The following is a 25,617-nucleotide window of genomic DNA, read 5'->3' as shown; positions in this document are numbered from 1 at the left end:
ACATATAGAGCCATCCTATCTTTATGATATGTGACTAGTTTGCCAGATGCAGTGCATAACTTTAGGCATGTCCCCTGTGACCCCCCAGAAAAAACCTGCTAAGAACCAAGTTCCGCAAGTTTTCCCCTCACTTACCTGCTCCATGCCGCAGGACTTTGCCAAGCAAGAGGCCCAATCTTCCCCCATCTCGGTGGGGATGTCTAGACCTTCAGGCCCTGGGTTCCTATGAAGGATCCACTGTCCTGGGCCCATATAGCACTCTGGCAACAGAAACATTAGGCACCCAAAGGTTTCTAAGTTCTGGGCCCAGGGTCCAGCTCTCTAAAAAGAAAAGCATTATGGGCTATACCCCAAGGGTTTGGGGTCCGGTTACTGACCACTTTAGCGCTGAGGCTTTTTTGGACAGAACCGGTTAGCTCACCTAATCCCAAGGATGTGGAGGCAAGCTAAACCATGACTAACACCTAAGACACTGGCGGAAAAACTGAGGTACTCCTCCTATGGGAGGGGGTTATATAGGGAGGGGCATTTCCTGTTTGAGATTGCCAGTGTCTACACCTGAAGGTACTCCATATAACCCATATAGTAATGAATGCCGCTCTGTGTCCCGTGATGTACGATAAAGAAATTGATGGGAAGATGGATAGAGCCAAATACAGAACCATTCTGGAAGTAAACCTGATGGAGTCTGCAAAAGACCTGAGACTGGGACGGAGATTTGTCTTCCAACAAGACAATAATCCAAAACATTAAGCAAAATCTACAATGGAATGGTTCACAAATAAACATATCCAGGTGTTCGAATGGCCAAGTCAAAGTCCAGACCTGAATCCAATCGAGAATCTGTGGAAAGAACTGAAAACTGCTGTTCACAAACGCTCTCCATCCAACCTCACTGAGCTCGAGCTGTTTTGCAAGGAGGGATGTGCAAAACTGATAGAGACATACCCCAAGCGACTTACAGCTGTAATCGCAGCAAAAGGTGGCGCTACAAAGTATTAACTTAAGGGGGCTGAATAATTTTGCACGCCCAATTTTTCAGTTTTTTATTTGTTAAAAAAGTTTGAAATATCCAATAAATTTCGTTCCACTTCATGATTGTGTCCCACTTGTTGTTGATTCTTCCAAAAAAATTACAGTTTTATATCTTTATGTTTGAAGCCTGAAATGTGGCAAAAGGTCGCAAAGTTCAAGGGGGCCGAATACTTTCGCAAGGCGCTGTACATTGCAAAATTCCTGTGTGACCAGATAAAAATAAAATCAGTAAAAACGACAAAAACACACACATGGAGGATTGATATGAATTGCATTGTTTATTAAAAATTTTAAAGCACCATCTAATATCAGAGAAAATAAAAACAAGAAACAAGTAAAATCATAAAAAAAATAAAAAAAGCCACCGATGCCTTAAAGCTCCTGTGTACCTGCATGAACTCATCACTCACCACTGCATAAACTCCATCCACTCATAAAATAAACTGGATACCGAGCAGTTTGGTATAGCGCAATTTTGATTTTGTTTTTTTTACAGACACCGATGAGATAACCAGAAGTTTTTGTGACAGAATCTTGCGACATCTTTTATAAAATGGACATTGTTCCTCATTACAAAAAGTAATGTCATAGATTTTAGAACTTTCATCACACAGTGAACAGTACCGTTAGAGAGGAAACTCAGGTAAAGGGATGCATTTCATTTCCTGTGATGTGTACAGTAGTAGCAAGTCAACAGATATCAATCAAATTAACTCCCCTCCCCCTCCCAACTTCACTGTGTGCAGTCATTTAGTTTCAATTGTGCTTTAGGGACAAAAGGATATTAACATTTAAATGGCACAATGATTTTGGCTAAAACACAGAAATAACATCTAATAAACAAAGTTTAAAGAATTTGTGCCACAATGATACTTGCTTGACAACTGATGCCAAGATCTACTTTTACACAAGTGTGCAGCACATCCTATAAAATATTAAATTAAAAAATGCATTTTTAAATGACTGTATATCTGTGCTAGGGTGACTTTTGTGGCCTTAGCATCCCATAAGGAACAGATTACTTCACTGGCTCTCTGTCTTCTCCAGGATGTGACAATCTACTAAGTGTTGAGACACATACACATATACATCAAGGAAAACACTGCTGCAGCATTTCAGTGACCCATTAGGGAAAACTGCTTGAATACCAAGTCATTGCAGACCCCACAGGGATTATATTACTCCACGAGCCACACTGCGTGATCCTATCAATGGCACCATACTTTCCATGTGCCACATCCATCATATGCATTTAAACATGAGAGAAGGGCACACTCATTTATACAGTACTATAAATCATCCTTTCTAGGACCAGGGATTGTGAGGGACACAGCTAAGGATAACAGCAGAATGAATACAATATGGTTACACGATTGTCCAAAAAAATATTCCACTAACAATGGATGACAGGAGATGAGTGCAGTGTATGTATGTATGTATGTATGTATGTATGTATGTATGTATGTATGTATGTATGTATGTATGTATGTATGTATGTATGTATATATATATATATATATATATATATATAATCACCTAAAAATCCCTTTACCCTGCAAAAAAGTAATACTGAAGCTGGGTTCACACCTAATGCCGATGCGGCACCCAGCAGGGGTCCTGTGCGTCCTGGTTCACCGTTTCAGGTCCGAATTCATCCCAAATCTTGGGCTGAATTCGGACTTGGAAAACGGACCAAAAAGACACACAGGGCTCCTGTGCAAATTTGCACGGGAGCCGCATCGGAGATATGTGAACCGGCTCTATAAAGAGCCGGTCACAACCTCCTGCGATTGTGAATTGGATGTGGAGATCCTGCATCCAATTAGCAATAGTGTGAACCCGGCCTCAATGTTTTCTCCACTGACCTCTGCTAAAAGGAAACTGCCAGGAGTGTACTAGGGGCAATGGGAGGGAATACCAGCCCATGACAGGGGACCAGAAATCCGACACACCTTGAAGTGTTAGATTCTACAGTTTCTTTCTAACACACCAGGGGTTGCCAGTGTGGACACAGCTAGAGAGCTAAAGTATAACTAAAGGCAAACTTTTTTTAAGATTTTATTGCCGTCTGTGCTCCAGTTTAGGAGATTTACCCTCTTAATTTGTCCTGTTTACCATCATCATTGATAGCAAAAGTAAAATCACATATTTTGGGTTGTCCCCATAAAAAGTAATAGAGGGGAAATCCTCCAATGGGGACACAATTTCGGTCCTCAAGGAATTCTCTTAATTTGCAGGGATTTCCTCTCACTTCCTGTATGGCTATGGGACAGGATGTCAAGGGAAATCTCCAAAATGGGACACAGATGAAGAAAAAAAGATCTGACAGGGGTTTATAACCTTCCCTTGCTATATCCAAAATGAAAAAAAAAAAAAAAAAAAAAAAAAAAAAAGGATTTGCCTATAGTTCTACTTTAAGTATTAACCATCTTCTTTGCAGGAGGCATATTTTTAGGCATTTTTATTTTGAAGTCCAGGTCAATTTAAAATGAAGCTACGGTATAGAAATAAGGGTAATGAGGAAATTTCAAAAGGGATGGATAGCCGCAATCCAAAGGAACTTCAAAAGTTGTCTTTATTGGTAAAATGAATAGAAATGCATCACAGGATACAGCCGAAGAAGCCTAGGCTGCTCCTTTTCCCGATTCTTTGGCTGCATCCTGTGATGCATTTCTATTCATTTTACCAATAAAGACAACTTTTGAAGTGCGGCTATCCATTCCTTTTGAAATTTCCTTATTTGCCTAGTGCACTGCCAGCACCCTTGGTTTCCTGAGAAGTTCCTGATTGCTTGTTGGACCCACCTGGAGCGGTGACTCCCTTCCTCATAGAAATAAGGGTGCTCCAGATCCTGGCTTCATTACCTCATTAGTTAATGTCTGCAAACAAAAATGTACCACACCTATATGCTACATAACAGGGCAAATGTAACAGTATCTTTACAAAGGGTATCCCCTCGTTCCAGGATACTGACATTGCCTGCACTTCCTCCTAGCATCTTTGCAACAGGGAAGACTACCTGACACCTTCAGGCATGGGGAAGCTTGTGACCTACTCCCCTGTCAACTGCTAGGCATGAACACAGTCACATGACTGGGAAAGTAATATCACCACAATCATCACCCCCCCCCCCCGCGGTCATTGAAAAGGCCAATTTTGGAGCTGGGAAGAAGCAATGAGCCTCCAATCCCAGCTGACGCCTATTCGGGGGAAACGTGCCAGCCAAGGCGCTAGCAGTATGGCGTTTTAGAGCACAGACGCACAGACAGACCATACTGTACACGGCCATGCGCACGCTATTGTGCCATTTTATCTAATTTGCTATGTCCAGTACAAGTAACCCTTTCTGTGACTCTTCCTATGTACTGTAGGTGTCAATGTAAAAGACATTTAGTGTAATTCAAATTGCAGCCAGTCAGGCCTAGATGAGGTTCAGGAAAATACATTTAAGGGAGAGCACGTTTTTATGCTACAATCACCTCTTCTGGTCCATTATTAGTGGAGATGGATTTTGCCATCATTATGGGTAAAAGATCTAACAATGTAATCTATAATTTGGTACCAAAAAAGACTGAATTACAGAATGTGAGATGATCTGGGTGAAGAGATTTCCTGAGTGCTGGGTTCGAGGTACAGCAGACTGCTGGGGATCAAAGTGTATCCCTCTTCTATTTCATGAGAAAACATGCAGTGTTTGCTTGACTCTATTGTTCCAGTGCTACACTGAGATGGGAGAAGGGAATTTCTAGTCTTGGTGATAATGAAAATGATGATGAAGATGGAGAGGCCAAAACAAAAAGAGCAGTCACTTATTTTTTAAGCCAATGCGCCCATTGGGTCCCAGGCTGGTAGCACCACAGGGTCCTGCTTTAAAACCTCCAGGACTTCTTCAGGGACGTGCTTCTTATCCACAACCACCTCATAGACATATTCCGAGAACCACTCATCCGTCATGATCAGATAGCCTGGGTGGATAGAGAAAGTATTGATTAAAGGACAATTCTGCTGTAGTTAAAAAGCAACACATTATCTTAAAATAAAAAGTTATAAAAAATACTTAAAGTGATTGTAAACCTCAGACATGAAATATGAACAAAGCATATTTCTCAAGCGTGTGTACCCGTCTCAATCCAGAGCACTAAGGGCCAAATCCACAGCCCCGCAGCGCAACGTAACTTAAGTGATTTAAGTTACACTGCCGCAAATTTCTTAAGTTAGGTATCGATCCACAACACACTTACCTGGAAATTTGCGGCGGTGTAACTCAAATCCGTCCGGCGCAAGGCGTGCCGAATCTAATGGGGCGAGTCCCATTTAAATTAGGCACGCTCCCGCGCCGGACGTACTGCGCATGCTCCGTCGGGTAACTTACCCGACGTGCATTGCGCTAACTGACGTCGCTCCGACGTCATTTGCTTAGACGTTAATGTAAATGGCGTCCAGCGCCATTCACGAACGTCTTACGCAAACGACGTAGAGTTTAAAATTTCGACGCGGGAACGACGGCCATACTTAATAGGGCTTAGTCAAATAGGACTCAGCCCTATTTTTACGCGGCGTAACTCGACGTAGATTTAGCGCGACGGGCCCGTCGGAACGTTCGTGGATCGCCGTAAGTGTTCATTTGCATATTCTAGGCCGGCCGCAATGGCCTCGCCACCTAGCGGCCAGCCTAGAATTGCATCCTTAAGATCCGACAGTGTAATTCAATTACACATGTCGGATCTTCTGCCTATCTATGGTAAACTGATTCTGTGGATCAGTTCCATAGATAGAAACAGGGATACGACGGCGTATTCCTTTTGTGGATTACCCCCTAAGTGTCATATCTGTCTGCGGTCTCCTTCCTCTGCTATAAACATGAATCACTTTTGACACCAAGAAAAAAAATGGATCCAGCAGATTGACATAGTGGGCCAGCGTCCCCTGGTTGAAGCTCAATGCAGCCTTTGTAAATTAAGTGGTTCTGCTTACTTCTCCACTACATTACAGTCAATGTGAACAAAGCTCACGCCAGAGCAGACCAGGAGCACCTCTCCCTTTAAACCATGAGAGAAGCCATTTTTTCACTATGAAAAGCCAGTGAGGAGCAGTACAAACAATACAAGTACTAGGACTAGCAATACTTACTTTCTGCACATATATTTCACATACACAGGTGTGCTTTTCTTCACAAAAATGGGTATTTCTAAACAAAAAAACGTGGTATATTGAGGTATTCCCACCCCCACCTTGTTGTAATTGCATCTCCAGATGGGAAGAAGGAACCCTGGTGACATAAATTTCCCAGGAGGCATCTGGACAGCCTAGGCAACCTGCCACAAGAAATTCTGGGGGAACCAAATATTTTGTATTCTTCTTACGATGAAAGGTTTCTTAGCTCAATCTGTGTACCCAATCGGTGGAAGATTTCCTTTTAGACTACAACTATCACCATCATCTCAGTATCACACACGTTTCTAAAGTTTAACATTTACAAGAACATTTTCGCATTATATATGCAATGTTACTGGTGGTATTAAGTATTTTAAAACACAAGGATAACAGCAATAAACAGACTAACACCAGGAGACCATCTGGGGCAGTGGGGCCTTGATCCCATTAAGAAAATGTACCTAATAAATTGGCTAAGAATGTGTTTCTGAAACGTGTGATCTTCTATAGTTGGAATCATGCTTTGGTTACCATCCTGGAAGCAGCTGAATGACACAATGTCATGATTACAGGGAAGGAAAACAAGAACAGTTCCTTCAGTTTTCACAAGGAGGATAGGCCGAGCAGATAGGCAGAGTGCCGGCCATTGTGCTGTGCTGCTTTCTTGCCCTACACGGTTTCCTTTCTAGCCCCACCTAAATTCCTAATCCGTGCCATTTGTGTTACAAATAAATAACGTGTTGGGTAAGGCTCTGCATCTCTTTAGTAACTAGAGGAACTACAATTCTTAGCACGCTCCTTAGACTAAAAGCTTGTAGAGATGGATTGGGATTTGCAGTTCCACTTTCAAAATTCCAAACCTATGATAGTGGGGGTTATTTACTAAAACTGGAGAGTGCAAAGTCTGGTACAACTCTGCATAGAAACCAATCAGCTTCCAGGTTTTAATGTCAAAGCTTAACTGAACAAGCTGAAGTTAGAAGCTGATTGGCTACCAGACACAGCTGAACCAGATTCTGAGTGCACCAGTTTTAGTAAATCTACCCCAATGTATCATCTGCTCAACTATGGTAAATGCTTCTGTAAAATACAGTATATTTAAAAAATATCAATCCAAGCAAGTGTGATGTAAAGTATATTATTGTGCATTGTTTCTTGTATTAAGAAAAAAACTGTATTATAATATTTATATATATATATATATATATATATATATATATATATATATATATATATATATATATATATATATATATATATATATATATATATAGCCAATTGTCAGTTAAAGTGATACAGTACCGAATCGCAAAAAGTGGCCTGGTCATTTGGCAGCCAAATGGTCTGGGGCTGAAGTGGTTAAAGCGGAGGTTCACCCTAATAACATGTATATCTGACCAACTCCCTTATAGTCGTAACAAGTACTGTCCGCAATTAGTTTTTTTTTTATGCTTTACGTACCTTGTAATCCATTTTTTCAATCTACTTCTCCCCGCGGGAGTAGGTGTTTCTATGCCTAGGGGGATTGTCATCTGGGAGGTCGCCCAGATGATTGACGTCTGTTCGCCCCCCGGCAGATAAGGCCCCGCCCCCCATATTACGTAGGCGCGCACGAGTTACGGGGCTTCCGAAAAAAGCCGAACATGCAGAGCGCATGCACCGTATAGAGCCGACTCACATCTCCTCATGTTCGGCTTTTTTCGGAAGCCCCGTAACTCGTGCGCGCCTACGCAATACGGGGGGCGGGGCCTTATCTGCCGGGGCGAACAGACGTCAATCATAGAACATAGAGCATAGAAACGCCTACTCCCGCGGGGAAAAATAGATTGAAAAAATGGATTACAAGGTACGTAAAGCATAAAAAAAAAAAAAAAAAACGAATTGCGGACAGTACTTGTTACAAATATAAGGGAGTTGATCAGATATACATGCTATTAGGGTGAACCTCCGCTTTAATACACATTACAAGTTTCTGCAAACAGGTTCACTTTATTTTCCATTCTGACTGGATGTCATCATTAACAAATATTATGCAAGGAGAATATATTCATCGAACCACCAAACAAAAGCACAGCAATAAATCAAATACTTTATATTTTAAACTACAAGTCTTTGATACATCCAGGGAACATCCACTTAACCCAAGGGTGGAAATTGGAATACAAATGAGATAAGTCTAATACTACAAATGATCTTTATAGCTGCAATCACAGAACATCACCGATCCGCATGTTCTGGCACATGTACAAAGAACATTTCTGCAGTGAAAAGGCGTATCCAATAATCGGCTACGGAATCTCTTGCTGTAATCTCCGTGGCGCTTTGCAGAGGCCCATTCCAGACAGTCTGTGTTACAACCCTGGAAACTCTACTAATTAATGCGGTAGTTGGAGATTGGAGGGATTTCAGGTATTAGCATTGAATAAATGTTATCCAGGCAATGGTGGATACAGATTTAATGCACATACAGTTTCAGGTTACCCTCGTCCCGTATAAGCAATCCAGCCGTGATTTCCTTTTCATTACACAACTAAATGCACAGCTATCTTTTTGCTTTGGAAAAGTCCACATAAAACAGTCTGGGGATCCAAAATGTCAAAGCCATCAAGTTACATAGGTATATAACTTTACATAGGCAAATGAATTATACCTAGATACGTTTAAAGCAACACTAAACTCTGGTTTAACCACTAAAGCCCCGGACCAATATGCTGGCTAAAGACCCAAGGGGTTTTTACAGTTCGGGACTGCGTCGCTTTAACAGACAATTTTGCGGTCGTGCGACGTGGCTCCCAAACAAAATTGGCGTCCTTTTTTCCCCACAAATAGAGCTTTCTTTTGGTGGTATTTGATCACCTCTGCGGTTTTTATTTTTTGCGCTATAAACAAAAATAGAGCGACAATTTAAAAAAAAATTCAATATTTTTTACTTTTTGCTGTAATAAATATCCCCCAAAAACATATATAAAAATTTTTTTTCCTCAGTTTAGGCCGATACGTATTCTTCTACCTATTTTTGGTATAAAAAAAAAAATCGCAATAATCGTTTATCGGTTGGTTTGCGCAAAATTTATAGCGTTTACAAAATAGTGGATAGTTTTTTTGCATTTTTATTTTTTTTACTAGCAATGGCGGCGATCGATTTTTTTCGTGACTGCGACATTATGGCGGACACTTCGGACACATTTTTGGGACCATTGTCATTTTCACAGCAAAAAATGCATTTAAATTGCATTCTTTATTGTAAAAAAGACAGTTGCAGTTTGGGAGTTAAACACAGGGGGCGCTGTAACATTTGGGGATTACTTTGTGTGTTTACTAGTGTAGGGGGGTGTGGCTGTAGGACTGACACCATCGATCGAGTCTTCCCTATAAAAGGGATCACTCGATGTTTACACACGGCTCTCCCCGTTCTTCAGCTCCGGGGAGCGATCGCGACGGAGCGGCTATAAACAAATAGCCGCGCCGTCGTCCCGGATCGCTCCCCGAGCGGACCTGACCTCCGCATGTACCGGGGGGGTCCCGATCGGACCCCCCACCCACGTCAAGCAGAGGACGTACAGGTACGTGCTTGTGCCTGTCCGTGCCATTCTGCTGACGTATATGTACATGAGGAGGTCGGGAAGTGGTTAAACTAATCGTACTTAAAATTGGAAGGGGCCGAGAGCAATAGAAGGTACTTTTTTGCTGCTGTGAACCATCTTCCTGTTAGAGGGTGGACAAGTTCATCCTCCATGATCTCACTGTAGGTTGGAACTCAACACCCTCTCTTGCTCACTCCCGAGCTGTATAATGACTATAGACTGGGATTTGTAGCATGCATATAGCAGTGCACATGACTACAACTGATATGCATTGCGTATTCCAAGTAAATGGAATTTAAGGGGAAAAGGGATGTTTGGGCACATTACAAGCAGGCAGAATGAAATGGTAAGCAACAATTTCATGAAAAATAAAAATACAGGAGCCATTAAGTAGTAGATGTGTAAGGATTATCTTTGGAGACTAAGGATACAGTTTGGTATCACTTTAAGATGTGTTTAAAGCGGAGTGGAACTTCCACTTTAAGCACTCCTCACCCCCTTACATGCCACATGGGCGAGTGGGTACTTTCATTTGAGTGACACTTCCTGTCCCACTTCCTTCTTTCGCCTAGGTGACTTCTTCTCTCACCCCTCCCTCCACTGGGAAAGCGCAGCCCAACTCGTGCATGCCCCGGTGCCCACAGTGACTAGAACGGCGGCGGAGAGAAGCATCGCTGGACCGTGGGACAGGTGAGTGTCAGTTTATTAAAAGTCAGCAGGTAAACTTTTTGTAGCTGCTGCTTTTTAATAAACAAAAAAGCCTGGAACTCCGCTTTAAATGTAACACACAAATAGTTTTTGTCTCAATGAGGAAACATATTGGTGACAAAATACTGGCTAATTTATTGTCAGACTTCAGTCAGCACCAACGGGGTTTTTGCGTTATGTGAATAAATGATCGGTGCTGCCAGGTTGTGTCATACAAGGCACTGGCCCGACAGCTGATAACACACTTATAGCAGAATGGCACTTGAAAAATGGAAGTTTGCTGATCCTCCTTCCTCTGCTGGTCTTGGAACGGGTATCTATAGGTATTTCTGGCAGGTAAGTGGTCCAAGTTCCCCTCAACTTGCCTAGGCAGAGGTTTAGACCCCTCAGAAAGTCACAGCTGGCTTCTGTGAGCAAAATGAGCAAGATGGCAGCGCCGGGGACCCGAAGACTGGCAAAGTACCTGCCTGGGTGATGACAGTGCTGGATCCCTGGACTGGCAAGTTATTGTATATTAAATGTCAGCAGCTACAGTACTTTAAAAGACCCGTTTATCAGATCATTAATTTCTTTTGATTTACTTGACATTTAAATAAGGCCTGAGACCTGACCATTGTCACTGAGGCATTGACCAGAGCAAAGGTAAGGATAAATCACCCAACTGGGACAAGATTGGAATTCCCTTCATTTTGGGGCAATTTACTCACATTTACCGTTGTGTCTCCTGCACAGAATTTAAAGGGAAAGCTACCCATACTGCTATCTGATAGAGCCTAACCCTTCTCTACCCCATCCAAAACATTAACCACTTTAAGACCAAGCCTTCTTCTGACACTTTGTTTACAAGTTTAAATCAGTATTTTTTTTTTCTAAAAAATTACTTGGAACCCCCAAACATATGTATTTTTTTTTTTTTTTTAGCAGAGACCCGAGAAAATAAAATAGCGGTCTTTGCCATTTTTTATGTCGCACGATATTTGCGCAGCGGTCTTTCAAAACGCATTTTTTTTGGGGGAAAAAAAATGCACTTTAATTTTAATGAAATGACTCCTGCTGCTTCTAGAAGCGATCCAGCGGCTGATCAGAAGCTTGGATTGTTTTTCTATGAAAGAGGATAGCCAGCTGAAGAAAAAAAAATAAACTTCAAACCGGTAACGTACATTAGTGGGTCTTGAAGTGGTTACAAAAATTTTTTTTTTGCTATACACTAAAAAATGACTCGTGTAACTGCAACATTTTGAAGCTTATTCACCCAATCAGAAACCAGCTTTCAGTTAATAATGTAGAAAATGATTGCTTTGTGCATGTTACTGCACAACACTACTGTCTGCTTCAAGTGCTTAATGTGGATATTGAGTATATATATATATATATATATAAAAAAAAATAGAAAATCCCTTATTTACTTGGGATCCCTTTTTTCATGGATAGGTCCACCTTACCCAGCCTAGTTAAGATTGCACCAATAGCATTTTTAAATCAGCGAGTATGAATACCGATACTTTCGGTTAAGTACTTGCCAATCACGAGTACCAATACTCACAGTACAAATCCGGTAGCAAATCAGGGACACTGGAGGTGCTTACAGGGCTGGAGAAGTTCCGGGACCCCATGGGCATAGGGCGGAAGTGATGCCAGCTTAGAGGTGGGCCGCCTCCACATCTTCTCTAGCCCCGCGAGTACCTCCAGCAGCCCTGATTTGCTACCAGATATGTACTGCGCGTTAACATTTTTTTTTAAACTGCCCACTAGATGCCACTTTAATCCCTTTCTATACACACACACACACACACACACACACACACACACACACACACACACACACACACAAAAGAGGGGTGGAAGAAATTGCATGATTCAGACAGGAATTGCACCACATTCCTGTTCAAATCACATGCGATTCTTTGCAGTGCGATATGCGCCCATTCATTTTGTATAGACGCAAATTGCACCGCAAAAAAATCGGTTCCGGTATCTGGAGCATTTGGGCGAGTACTGATATTCACTCAAATGCTTGGCAATGGTGCATCCCTACTTATAGCGATTCCTATTTTCACCAGGACCATGAGCAGGTAACTTTTTCATCTGTAAAGCCATCCAAATGAAAGGAATACCCAAAGATATAAAACTAGTGGATACTTAGGCCCACAGGTAGGCACCCATACATTTCTGTTTTGGGTAGATTGACTTCAAAAAGACATCTTAAAAGTATAATTATAACTGGTCCTCCAGACCAATTGTATAGACCCCCAAGAGATCAATGGATGAGTTTCAGGAGGTCTGTGAGGGTCAGATAAAAAAAAAAAAAACACTAAACACGCATTTAAATTCACTATGTTTTCTCAAACAATGGTTTCCACATGAAAGAAAACTTGATACTTCTTATAGTGCTAACCCACCCAAGTGCTTTTTGGCCCATGTTCACCACGTAAATTTGTATCATCATCCTCTGCACAACCACTATCTTGGGCCACTCCATAATAGCAAGTGCTAATGCTCAGTTTCTAGCAGCAGTTAGTAAGATTTAAGCAGAAATAAAATGGTTTGGTTTAATTTTCACAAGATGATTGCATTTCATTTTCATAAGTGACCATTACATTTTGCATTTGGATTGGATTTTTTTTTTGGTTAAAGTGGTTTACGTTATTTAAAAACTTTGTGTACTCCCCTATATGTATGAGGCAATCAAATTTCACTAAAATAAAAAGTACATACAACCACTGTTCTAGACCAAGCATCTGCAGAACAAGAAGTTTTTTTGCTTGGAAGTGCAATAAAGCTGCAGATATTAAAACCCCCAAAAAATGGATCCTGCTCCTTTAAAGCAAGTTATAGGACAAAGTGCATGTGCCGTGTCATTTGGCTCCCTGTAACACCTAAAATAAAAACAGGCTTATCCTGCCAGTTTCTACCTCCCCTATGTAAACAGACCACAGTGCATTATGGCTGCTGAGCTCAGACACCGTGACCAGTTTATGTGCCTCTGTCACCCACAGCCCTGCTATCTGTCTCCTCTCTCCCTCCCTGTCAGCCCATGACAATAATGCCCCCCCTCCTGCTGCTTGAATAACACTAATCAGAACTGCCTCCTATTGTAGTGTCCCCCCTCTGTGTATGCTTTTTAAAAATAAATGCTGCAAATACCCAATTTCAGAGAGGAGATTGTGATCACATGACTGTCTGGATCTCCCCTTTTCTTCCTCCTCCCCTCCCAACTGACGTAAGCAGGGGAATCTCGGCCCCGCCCGCTGCATCTGTCAAGGGAGGAAGGGAGGAATCCGGCGGGTCATGTGATCGTGATCTCAGCTCTGAAATCTGGTATTTGTAGCATTTATTTTTATAAATCATACACAGAGGGGGACACAACAATAGGAAAGCAGTGCTGATGGTGCAAACAGGTTAGAGTGGCTTAACAACCACTTTAATGACCAGCAACAACAAAGATCTAATAGTTTCAGTGCAAAGGTTTAGCTTCAAACACCAGGCAGCCCGATTCTTATAAAATGTATAAAAGCTGTTTTTAAGAGAAGCAGCCATCTCCTACTATATGCTAGACGTCGGGTCTCCCTTACCTTTATTTCCACGATCATCGCCCCATGAGTTCTCTACTCGCCATTTTTCATACTGCCCTTCATGTTCTTCCTGAAAATTAAGATATATAGAATGTTAAGAAGGCAAAAAACTGAACTCAGGATTAAATAATATGCTTTTCATATAGCATGACTTCTCTCTCTCTTATAAAAAATAAAGCACGCTCCCAGTGCACAGTTTGATACATCTTACTAAAGAGGATACATCAGTTGTGGGCTGCTTACACTGAATGTTAAATGAGCTAAAAGGGTAAAGAAATTTGGTAGAGTACAATACAGATCCCAGGTTTGTGCTGTGCTGTGATCTGTAGAAGTAGTATAATCATAGATGTAGTTTAATTCTGGGTTATCACAGACATAGGGGTAGATCCACGTACAACGGCCCATTATTACGCCGGGCGTAGCGTATCTAAGATACACTACGCCGCCGTAACTTACCTTTTTTTTCCCAAACCCTCAAAGAATTTGCGCTGTAAGTTACGGCGGCGTAGTGCATCTTTGGCGGCGTAATGGCGCGGCAATCAAATCTCTGTGATGGGGGCGTGTTTTATGTAAATACGTCGTGACCCGACGTAAACAACGTTTTTTTTAACTGCACATGCGCCCGTCTGTGGGGGTATCCCAGTGCGCATGCTCGAAATGAACCCGGAACAAGCCAATGCTTCCGACGGTGACGTCATTCTACGCAAATCCCTATTTGCGAACGACTTACGCAAACGACGTACAAATTTCAAATTTCTACGCGGGAACGACGACCATACTTAACATTGAGTACGCCACCATATAGCAGCTTTAACTATACGCCGAAAAAAGCTGAACGCAAACGACGTAAAAAAATGCGCCGGCTGGACGTACGTTCGCGGATCGCCGTAACTAGCTAATTTGCATACTCGACGCAGAATTCAACGGAAACGCCACGTCTCCGATGCCTATAAAGAGCATATGACGTAGGCTCTTTACCATTTGATCAGCTTTGTCCAAACACAGCTCATCACATGGTAACAAGAAAGTCACGCTCACAGTGTATGAGAAGAGGAGAGCCGATCAGCAGCTTTCCTGACAGGGGTGGTCTGCGCCGATAATCAGCGCATGGATTATTAGTGCAGACCTGTCGAGCGTGCCCACTAGAGACCACCAGGGATGCCCACTAGAGACCACTAGTGCCCATTGAAATGCCAATCTTTGCCCATCAGTAATTGCCGCCTATGAGTGCCCATCATTGCCACCTGCCAGTGCTGCATATCAGTGCGACCTATCAGTGCTGCTTATCAATGCCGCTTATCAGTGCCACATAAGTGTGCCTCATAATTAGTGCCACCTCATCAGTGCTCATTGGTGAAGGACAAAACTTACTTATTTACACAGTTTTATAACAGAAACAAAAGAAAATACTTTATTTTATTTTTTATTTAATCTTCTGTCTTTTTTTAATTTGAAGCGGAAAAAATAAAAAAAACTCAGTGGTAATAAAATCTTACCAAAATAAAGCTCTATTTGTGGGTATTTTTTTTTGGGGGTACAGTGTTTCATGACCGCACAATTGTTATTTAAAATGCAACAGCATTGAAAGCTGAAACTTGGCTTGGGCAGGAAGGGGAAGTGCCCTGTATTGAAGTTGTTAAAACTGTGGTTTAGGTTTGACCTTCCATTACATCGTTTTTCAAAAATCGAAAAGGAAAATTGTATAATGTATGGCCACTGTAAGTCTGTCGCACATCTGACTGGCTGACCCTAGTTTTCACCTGCAGAGACGCAGACCAGACCGGGTGACATTTACAGTTTTGATAAGGGAAAATAAGCAAGTGCCTAGTTCAGACAGGAGCAGCCGATAATCCTCTACCTTTTAAGCTATTAGTTTGGGTTTCCAGAGTTAATGAGAGCCACAAAGTTAAATCCATGCCAACGGCTTTACTTTTGCTCAGATGCAGCTGTGGATTTAAAAATCACTCAATCCCTTACCGTCCCTAATCGGACAGCACAAATTCCCAGCTATGTTTCTCTTTCTCCCCCAACCTCTCCCGGCATTGTTTTTTTCTAGATAATCCGGATAATAACCAGAAGGAAATACAGAACATCATGTAACTATCAGGGGAAGAAAAGGTCAGTGTATGCATATCTGGTGAATTCCCTTCCATGGTCCTAGCAGTGTACAACACTCATTAGTTCAGTATGTTGCAATAACATAGGCCCAATTTTCTTTTCTTTCACAATAAGCATACAATGAGGCTTCTATATGCCAGACAACTCCCCAAGGCGAGGGGGGTGAACCGAGGGTACTGTCTTAAGAACAGCAGCAACCATATTAATGGAAAAGTAAAGAAACGCCTACATAACAAAGTGGTAATAAACTCTGCCCTTCACTAATAAAGGCAGCACAATAAAGCTTTACAAAACATTCTCCATTAATATGAGGTCCCTTCACATGTCTCTTACATATTTTGAAGTGATTTTTAAAATCTTAGGCCCGGAGTTACGACAGCGTATCTACAGATATGCCGCGTAACAGAGTGCGAGGCGTCGCATCTCCGCGCCCGATTCATAGAATCAGATACGCCTCACAGTTACCTAGATACGAGCGGCGCAAGTCTCTTACGCCGTCGTATCTTAGGGTGCATATTTACGCTGGCCTCTAGGGGCACTTCCGTATATTTCCGCATAGAATATGCAAATTAGCTAGATACGCCGATTCACGAACGTACGTGCGCCCGGCGTAAAGTTACCGCTCATAAAGCAGGGGTAAGTCATGTTAGGTATGGACGTCGGAAACGTCCGAACAGCGTCGTATTTTACGTCGTTTATGTAAGTCGTCCGTGAATGGGGCTGGGCGTAGGTTACGTTCACGTCGCCTAAGCATTGAGCGGGCGTAATTTACTTTGAAAATTCGACGTGATACTGAGCATGCGCGCGCATGCGCCGTTCGATAAGAGCGTCATTTACGTGGGGTCACGAAACATTTACATACAACACGCCCCCTACCAGCCTAGTTTGAATTAGGCGGGCTTACGCCGTGTCAGATACACTACGCCGCCATAACTTAGAGCGCAAGTTGTTTCTGAATACGGGACCTGCCGCTCTAAGTTACGGCGGCGTAGTGTATCTGAGATACGCTACGCCACCTAAAGATAGGCGCTTCTTTGAGAATCTGGGCCTTAGTTCCCTGGAGAAGCTGGCGCCATGTTAGCTGATGTCTTTCGTGTCCACAGAGCGCTGTACACTTCTGCGCTTTGTTCCATCTGTAATCTCACGCATGCGCAGTAACTGTGCATAAAGTTAGGGGAAAGATTTTTTGATCCCCTGACGATTTTGTACATTCGCCCACTGACAAAGAAATGATCAGTCTATAATCCTAATGGTAGGTTTATTTTAACAGTGAGACAGAATAACAAAAGAATCCCCAAAAAACGCTTTTCAAAAATATTATAAAATTGATTTGCATTTTAACGAGTGAAAAATGTATTTGACCCCTCCGCAAAACATGACTTCGTACTTGGTGGCAAAACCCTTGTTGGTAATCAGAGAGCCAAGAAGTTTCTTGTAGTTGGCCACCAGGTTTGCACACAACTCAGGAGGGGTATTTTGTCCAACTCCTCTTTGCAGAACCTCTCCAAGTTATTAAGGTTTTGAGGCGGACATTTGGTAACTCGAACCTTCAGCTCCCTCCACAGGTTTTCTATGGGATTAAGGTCTGACTGACTAGGCCACCCCAGGACCTTAAAGTGCTTCTTCTTGAGCCACTCATTTGTTGCTGTGTGTTTTAGGTCATTGTCATGCTTGAATACTCATCCACGACCCATTTTTAATGCAATGGCTGAGGGAAGGAGGTTCTCACCCAGGATTTGACGGTACATGGCCCCGTCCATCTTCCCTTTCATGTGGTGAAGTTGTCCTGTCCCCTTAGCAGAAAAACACCCCCCAAAGTATAAAGTTTCCACCTCCATGTTTGACGGTGGGGATGGTGTTCTTTGGGTCATAGGCAGCATTCCTCCTCCTTAAAACACTGCGAGTTGAGTTGATGCCAAAGAGCTTGATTTTGGTCTCATCTGAACACAACTTTTACCCAGTTCTCCTCTGAATCATTCAGATGTTTAATTGCAAATTTCAGACAGGCATGTACATGTGCTTTCCTAAGCAGGGGGGACCTTGCGGGCGCTGCAGGATTTCAGTCCTTCACAGCGTAGTATGTCGCCTATTGTTTTCTTGGTGGCTATGGTCCCAGCTGCCTTGAGATCATTGACAAGATTCTCCCGTGTAGTTCTGGGCCGATTCCCCACGGTTCTCATGATCACTGAAACTTCACAAGGTGAGATCTCGCAGAGCCCATGACCAAGGGAGATTGACGGTTATTTTGTGTTTCTTCCATTTACAAATAATCACACCAACTGTCATCACCCTCAAACAAAGCTGCTTGCCGATGGTCTTGTAGCCCATTCAGCCTTGTGTAGGTCTACAATTTTGTTCCCGACATCCTTGGACATCTCTTTGGTCTTGGCCATGGTGGATCTGAATCTGAATCTGATTGATTGCTTCTGTGGACAGGTGTCTTTTATACAGGAATCAAGCGGAGACTAGGAGCACTCCCTTTAAGAGACCTAAGTTACCTGTATAGAAGACACGTGGAAGCCAGAAATCTTGCTGATTGATAAAGGATTAAATACCTATTTTACCTATTTCACTCATTAAAATGCAAATCAATTTATAACTTTTTTGAAATGCGTTTTTCTGGATATTTCTGTTGTTATTCTGTCGATCACTGTCAAAATAAACCTATCATTAAAATGATGGATTGATCATTGCTTTGTCATTGGGCAAATGTACAAAATCAGCAGGGGGATCAAATACTTTTTTTCCCTCATGGTAGTACAGTTCTCTGCCCCTGTGTGCTGTGCCGTACAGCCTATGTTTACACATCCTGTGACGTTTTGAGTCACATGGGGTTTTGCAGGAACTTCAGAATGGGACTAAAATCTTGCATCTCGGTGCAGTGCTGTAGGGAGAGGGTATAACAGAGACATGGCATGTAAAGAAAGGACTGACAGCACAAAGGGCGTTCTACAAACAGAGGAAAATATGCTCATGCGCTGGAGACTAGAGGTCGACCGATTTGGGTTTTTCTCTGGCCGATGCCGATATTTAGAAATCTGGGCGGCCGATGGCCGATATATGATGCCGATTTTTGCGGCCGATATTTTAGGCCGATTTTTATTTTTTATTGGTGGCACTGGCTCGTGGCACTGGAAGGAAGATGGCACTAGCAGAAGGCACTTATTGGCACTGGCAGGTTGCACTGGATGGCACTGAAAGATGGTACTAGCAGGTGGCACTAGTTATCACTGGTTGGCATTGGCAGGTGGCACTTATGGCTTTAGTTGGCACTGGTAGGTGGTACTGGATCGCACTGGCAGGTGGCACTGGATGGAAGGTGGCACTTACTGGCACTGGATGGTGGCACTGGTATTCGCACTGGCAGGTAGCATTGGCGGATGGCACTGGATGGAAGGTGGCACTAATTGGCACTGGATGGTGGCACTGGTATTGGCACTGGATGGAAGGTGGCACTGGATGGTGGCACTGGTATTGGCACTGGCAGGTGGCATTGGCGAATGGCACTGGATGGAAGGTGGCACTAATTGGCACTGGCAGGTGGCATTGGCAGATGGCACTGGATGGAAGGTGGCACTGGTATTGTTACTGGCAGATGGCACTGGATGGCAAGTGGCACTAATTGGCACTGGCAGGTGGCACTGGTGCAAAAAAATGGTGTCACCCCCCCTCAGTACAGACCCCCTCTCCCTCCAATATAGACACCCCCACTGACCCCCGTAGTACAGACACCAGAGCGGTGTGTGTCCCACGAGCGCGGGCCCCTCCTCCTCTGTGGGCGTAAACAGAGGAGGGACGCCGCGCTGGGTGTACCAAGATGGCCGCGGCTCCGGAGCTAGGCCGAAGCCGCGGTCTTTTCTGATGCTGTGACCGCGGCGGCAATCCGCGGATTGCCGCCGCGGTCACAGCATCAGGAAAGGCCGCGGCTCCGGCCTAGCTCCGGAGCCGTGGCATCGCTAGCGGGAATTGTAAAATATCGGCCCGATTTGGATGAAAAACGACAAATATCGGCCGATATATCGACCTGCCGATATATCGGTCGACCTCTACTGGAGACATCAGAAAAAGAAACGGGACACATACAGGCCCGTCTGAAGTTTGCTAATGAACATCTGAATGATTCAGAAGAGAACAGAGAAGGTAGAAATTAGGGCTGTGGAAATTAAAGATTAATTCCTCGATTAATCTTTAATTTTTTTGATAGATTAAAATTCTTTTGATCGTTTAAAATTATTTTGATTAATTAAAATTATTTTGATCAGTACTCACCTCTTCGTCGGCTTCCGGGTCTTCAGGGAGTTCCGTTGGAAATCCAGTAACGTCACGGACATAGACGTCACCGGTCTCCTCCCCCTTCCCCAAGTGCCTCTGCCTGCTAACGAAAGGAAGGGGGGGGGGGGAGAAGTATGGCGACGTCGATGTCTGTGACATCACCGGACAGCGAGACTTACCCTGCTGGATGCGAGCAAACTGCACCCACTGGATTGAGATACCTTTGCATCTGTGGAGCAGGAGGATGTATCAGGCTCCATCAGGGGAAGTGGGTAAAAATAACTATTGCTTTCCTGTCCTAAGCAGTTTTTGCAGACAATTCTGTGCGAAAGACTGTTCAGTTCTTCAGGGTATATCGTCAATAAAATGTGATCATGTCTGCTTCCAGAAAATGTAAACACTCTGGTATGTCTGCGTGACTGGCTAAAGTGATGCCTACTATAAAGTGACTGACTGTCAATATACTAGATACGTTTTATAATTAAAAAGTTAAACTAACTTTGTAAGTTTTTCTTATAGTTTAATAAAAAAAAAAAAAAGAATTACTTACGTCAGTGTTACAGTTTGAATTTAAAACGTATTTGTGTGAACGGTTAAGTTATGGATTGTGGAAACTAACTACTGTTGGGTGATTGTATACCACATTTACCACTGACTAATGCAGAGTTGCAATGCAAGGAGATCAGCTTAAAGTTGAAATCCTCACTTCCTGTTCTTCTGTCTGTAACTCCACACAGTAATGCGAGGCTTTCTCCCTGGTGTGGAGTGTTGTGCTCACCCCCTCCCTTGGACTACAGGAGAGTCAGGACGCTCTCTATGTCGCAGATAGAGAAAGGAGCTGTGCGTTAGTGGGCTCCCTGACTCTCCTGTAGTCCAAGGGAGGGGGCGAGCGCGACACTCCACACCAGGGAGAAAGCCTTGCATTACTGTGTGGAGTTACAGACAGAAGTGAAACAGGAAGTGAGGTATTCTCAGAAGAAATAAGGACACTTAAAAGCAAAAATCAAAGGATGAGGTAAGTGAAGGAGGACTGCACTAAGGTAAAGGAAGCTATTTAGTATTTTTTTTTTTACCTTTACAACCCATTTAAGTTACCTATAGACTGCTCTATTTTCAGCCAGGTTGAATCAGAGTAAATCAAGCAGTGTTTGGTAACCTTTAAGATTGCACACATTGCCTACATTTATATTCATACATGTAATCTAAAACAAATCCAATTAACGTGCTCTGTATTCTTAGTTGCAGTGTTTCCAGAATAAGTAGAGTAGGATAAGGGGTGCTACTTGATTATATCACAATGGTGAGTAATGTGAACCTGTGATGAATCAATTAACATATATAGTTATATCATGACTTAAACCTAATGCAAAACAAATGTGAAAATATCCTTAGTTGATACCAACAAAATATAAAGTTAGTGAAAATCCAATGACAGAAATCCAGTGGTATGACCGTCCCAACAGATAATGATAGTTCAGAAAGATCCAGTGACAGAAGAAACCTTGCTGTGAAACAGATAAATATTCCTTCACCAAACTAGAGAAACGACACCCAAAGTGCTGAGGATAAATAATCTGCTTACCAGATGTATCTGACTGCTTTAATTAAAAAGAGTCAGATATCGCTTTAGCAGGATAATGCCTGCCCGCATACAATATGACAGGAGTAGTGTGGTAAACCTCTTCCTCGCAGTTAAAGACAGGATATGTAAAAGGAATGAAGACATCCATAGCGCAATACTGATTTAATAATAAAAAGCATATAAAAGAAACATTAGGCAAAAGGCTATTCTTTCCCAAATAAACCTGAGCTTGTAGTTTTTCTGTAACAACACTCTACTTTTAGCCCTAGAACTATCCAAACAATTGCCATATTAAAGTGGAGTTCTGCCAAAAAAAAAAAAAGTCAAACAGCTACAAATACTGCAGCTGCTGACTTTTAAAAAGGAGGACACTTACCTGTCCAGGGTGCCCACGATCTCCTCACCCGAAGCCGACCCGTCTCTCAGCTCCCGGGAGGAGGCGCCAGCATCTTCAGTAAGGGAAGCCTTGCGGCTTCACAGCCTGGTTTCCCTACTGCGCATGCGCGAGTCGCGCTGCACGTCCTGACTGGTCCCTGCTGTCATATGGAACCCGTATGTCTCCCGGAAGACAGCGAGAGGGGTGTGGAACAGGGGAGGGGCCAGACATGGCATAGATCGCTACAGAATCTATCACCGGAAGTGGGAGCAAATACTTAGGTATCTGCTCCCCCCTGAAAGGTGCCAAATATAACACCGGAGGGGGGCCGGATAAACGGAAATTCCATTTTTGGCTGGAACTCCGCTTTAACATTGTGTCTGATGGATGGGTAATCCTGAAAAAATAGGATTTTTTGTACTCACCGTAAAATCCTTTTCTCTGAAGTCCATGGACGGACACAGCTCCTTAAATCTTGACAAGTGGGTTATGTTCCCTGTTTACAGGAGAGGACTAGGCAGAAACATGTTAAATAGTTAAATACATGTTACATTAACAGAGTTGAACAGCCCCGCCCAGGGGGCGGTCCCTCCAGACATAACCCTCCTCACTGCAGCTTGCAGCCTCAGTTCGTAACAAGCAGTACAAACCTAAAAAGGAGGGGTGGGAGCTGTGTCCGTCCATGGACTTCAGAGAAAAGGATTTTACGGTGAGTACAAAAAATCCTATTTTCTCTTATCGTCCATGGACGGACACAGCTCCTTAAATCTTGACAAGTGGGACGTCCCCAAGCAGTGTCAAAAAACGAGGGGTGGGAAATATATCAGTAAAAACAATTTTAACTTCACCCCAAAACAAGCAGAGCTCCTCAACGGAGGAGGTGCAACTTTAAACAGCCGCCGGCAAAAACTAGCAGCTGAAAAAAACATCATAAGATGCACTCACAGCAACCATGTAAATTCTGGAAAAAGCGTGAACGGACGAGCAAATCGCCGCCTCGCACACCTGTGAGACCGACGCATGATGTCGGGAAAAAAAAAAAAAAAACCCAGGAAGCACCAATTGCCCTGGTCGAAAGTGCCGTGACCGGAAAGGGGGGCCCGCCCTTAGGAGCATAGGCCTGTATGACGGCCTGCCCGATCCACCGAGAAATGGTGGTCGACGAGACCGCCAGGCCCTTTTGTGGACCAGACACCGACACAAAAGAGAGTCAGAAGCTCCGAAATGGAGCCGTAGTAGGCTGGTATACCCGCAAAGCGCGTACCACGCCTAAAGTATGAAAGGCCGAAACCTCCTTCGGAAGAAGGGAAGGTCGCGGGCGCACCATCACCTAATCCTTATGGGGGATCAAGCATGGCGGCTTGCAAGACAAGACCGCCAACTTAGAAACCCCTCTAACAGAGGTAAAGGCCACTAAAGGGGCCACCTTCTGAGATAGTGTCAAGAGAAAATCTCTCTGATGTTTCCAAAAGGAAGGTTCCTGAAGAACCGAGAGCACCAGAGTCAAAACTCATGGGGGAAGAGATGGGCCAAGAGGGGAAAGTATATGACAAACCCCTTGCACACAAAAAAAGGGGACCCACCAGGGAACGGGCCGCAAAAAGGCCACTAAAAGAACACAGCCAAGGCTGAAATCTGCCCCCAAACGGTGCTTTAAGCAATTTTTAGATCCAATCCAAGCTTTAAAAACAGCAGGACCCTGGACATTGAAAGTACGCCCGTGGACGTCACTCCATCCCTTCGCACCAAGAGAGGTGCGACGGTAGATCCTCCGGAAGAAGACTACGGTGCCCTGTTGAGATGACCGAGTCAGACAGACCCTGGTCACCTAAAGTCTGGCTTCCAATAACCATGTTAAGCAAGTCAGTGACTGTACAACAGGAGGAAGTATGGGACCTTGAGACAGGAACCTCCTGCCCTGGCAATCGCCAGGGTGCCTCCGCTACCAGGCGCCCGATATCAGCGTACCAAGGACGCCGAGATTAATCTGGAGCGATTAGAATCATCGGGATCTCCTCAGCATCCACTCTGTGGAGCGGCCGAGGAAGCAACTACCATGGAGGAATGGCAAAAAATCACCGATACAGACAACACAGGGCCACCAGCGCGACTGACGCGTCTGTACAAGATCACTAGACCTGGCCACTAACTGACACCCTTGCGGCGGAGACAAGCTGCCAGGAGATCCATGCCATGTGAGGCTCACCTCCTGCAAGGGAGCCGAAACACCCCAAGCACAAAGACCAGTCGCCCTGGTCCAGCATCTGGCGACTCCAGTAGTCCGCCTGCCGGCATACCTGATGGTAGACTGAAGCCACGGCCGTGACGTTGTCCGGCTGAAACCAGATTGGTCGACCACAAGGAGAAGCATAGCCTGATCGCCTAAAATAGTAGGACAATGAACAGTAGACAGCACCTGGTATTCCCAGGCGGTCTTCCACCAGGCACTAGCCAGGCCCGACCCTGGGTAGCTACCGAGACCAGACACATTCAAGGAGGTGTGGTCATAGGTCCACGCAAGTCCAGCGACTCAGGGCCGACTGGACCCCCCAGTTTTGTGAACCTCCAGGTTCACAACCCGTGAGCTGGCATTCGTCGTAAACACCGACCACTGGAAGGAAGGAACAACTTCCCGGACCGAAGAGTCGGGAATCTCTGTCACCAACTCAGAGAGACTCTGACTAGGTGGCGCACAGGAATCTAATGATACCCACAGACCCTGAACCAGCAGGCGCCCGGAGAGAAGACCGATTGCGTGATGCCAATACCTTCTCCGCAGACTGAAGAGTCTGCAATTTCTCCAGGGGAAGAAGGACCTTTGCCACTGAGGAGTCTGGATCAACACTAGATACTCCAACGCTGAGTCGGAACCTAGCATGCCCATAATTTGAACCCTGGGTCGCACACATGTAGGGCAGGCTTGCTGCCACTGAGCTACACTTTCTGGCCTAAACGTTTAACATCCACCCGAATCTTCGGAGGGTCTGAATGGGAATAACCCATCCACTAGGTCGGAGACAGAAGCTGCTCTCAGAAGAAAGTCGTCAAAGTAGCCAATGAGGCAAAGCCTCGCTGTCCCAACAAAATTCAAATAAGTGCGAGCTCCTAGCTGAAAACCCATGGTGCTGACGCCAGATCAAAAGGGAGGGCCACAGGCTGACAGAGACCCTTCTCTCATCAGAAAGCACAGAAAAAAACACTGTGACATGTGCAAAA

General features: G+C 43.9%; 1 protein-coding gene across 1 annotated transcript in view; it reads right to left on the bottom strand.

Annotated features, from left to right (window-relative positions):
- Positions 1–4,495: 4,495 nt before the first annotated feature.
- Positions 4,496–25,617, bottom strand: part of BLMH (bleomycin hydrolase) — a 64,576-nt gene continuing 43,454 nt past the window's right edge. The window contains exons 11-12 of the mRNA XM_040338568.1: positions 14,054–14,123; positions 4,496–5,000 (exon numbers count right to left, since the gene is read on the bottom strand). Coding sequence (XP_040194502.1) covers positions 4,852–5,000; positions 14,054–14,123 — 219 coding nt within the window. The 3' untranslated portion in view covers positions 4,496–4,851. The remainder of the gene's footprint in view (positions 5,001–14,053; positions 14,124–25,617) is intronic.

Source organism: Rana temporaria, chromosome 2 (genome assembly GCF_905171775.1).
Source record: "Rana temporaria chromosome 2, aRanTem1.1, whole genome shotgun sequence".
Lineage (NCBI taxonomy): Eukaryota > Metazoa > Chordata > Amphibia > Anura > Ranidae > Rana > Rana temporaria.
This window is presented reverse-complemented; position numbering and strand designations above follow the sequence as displayed.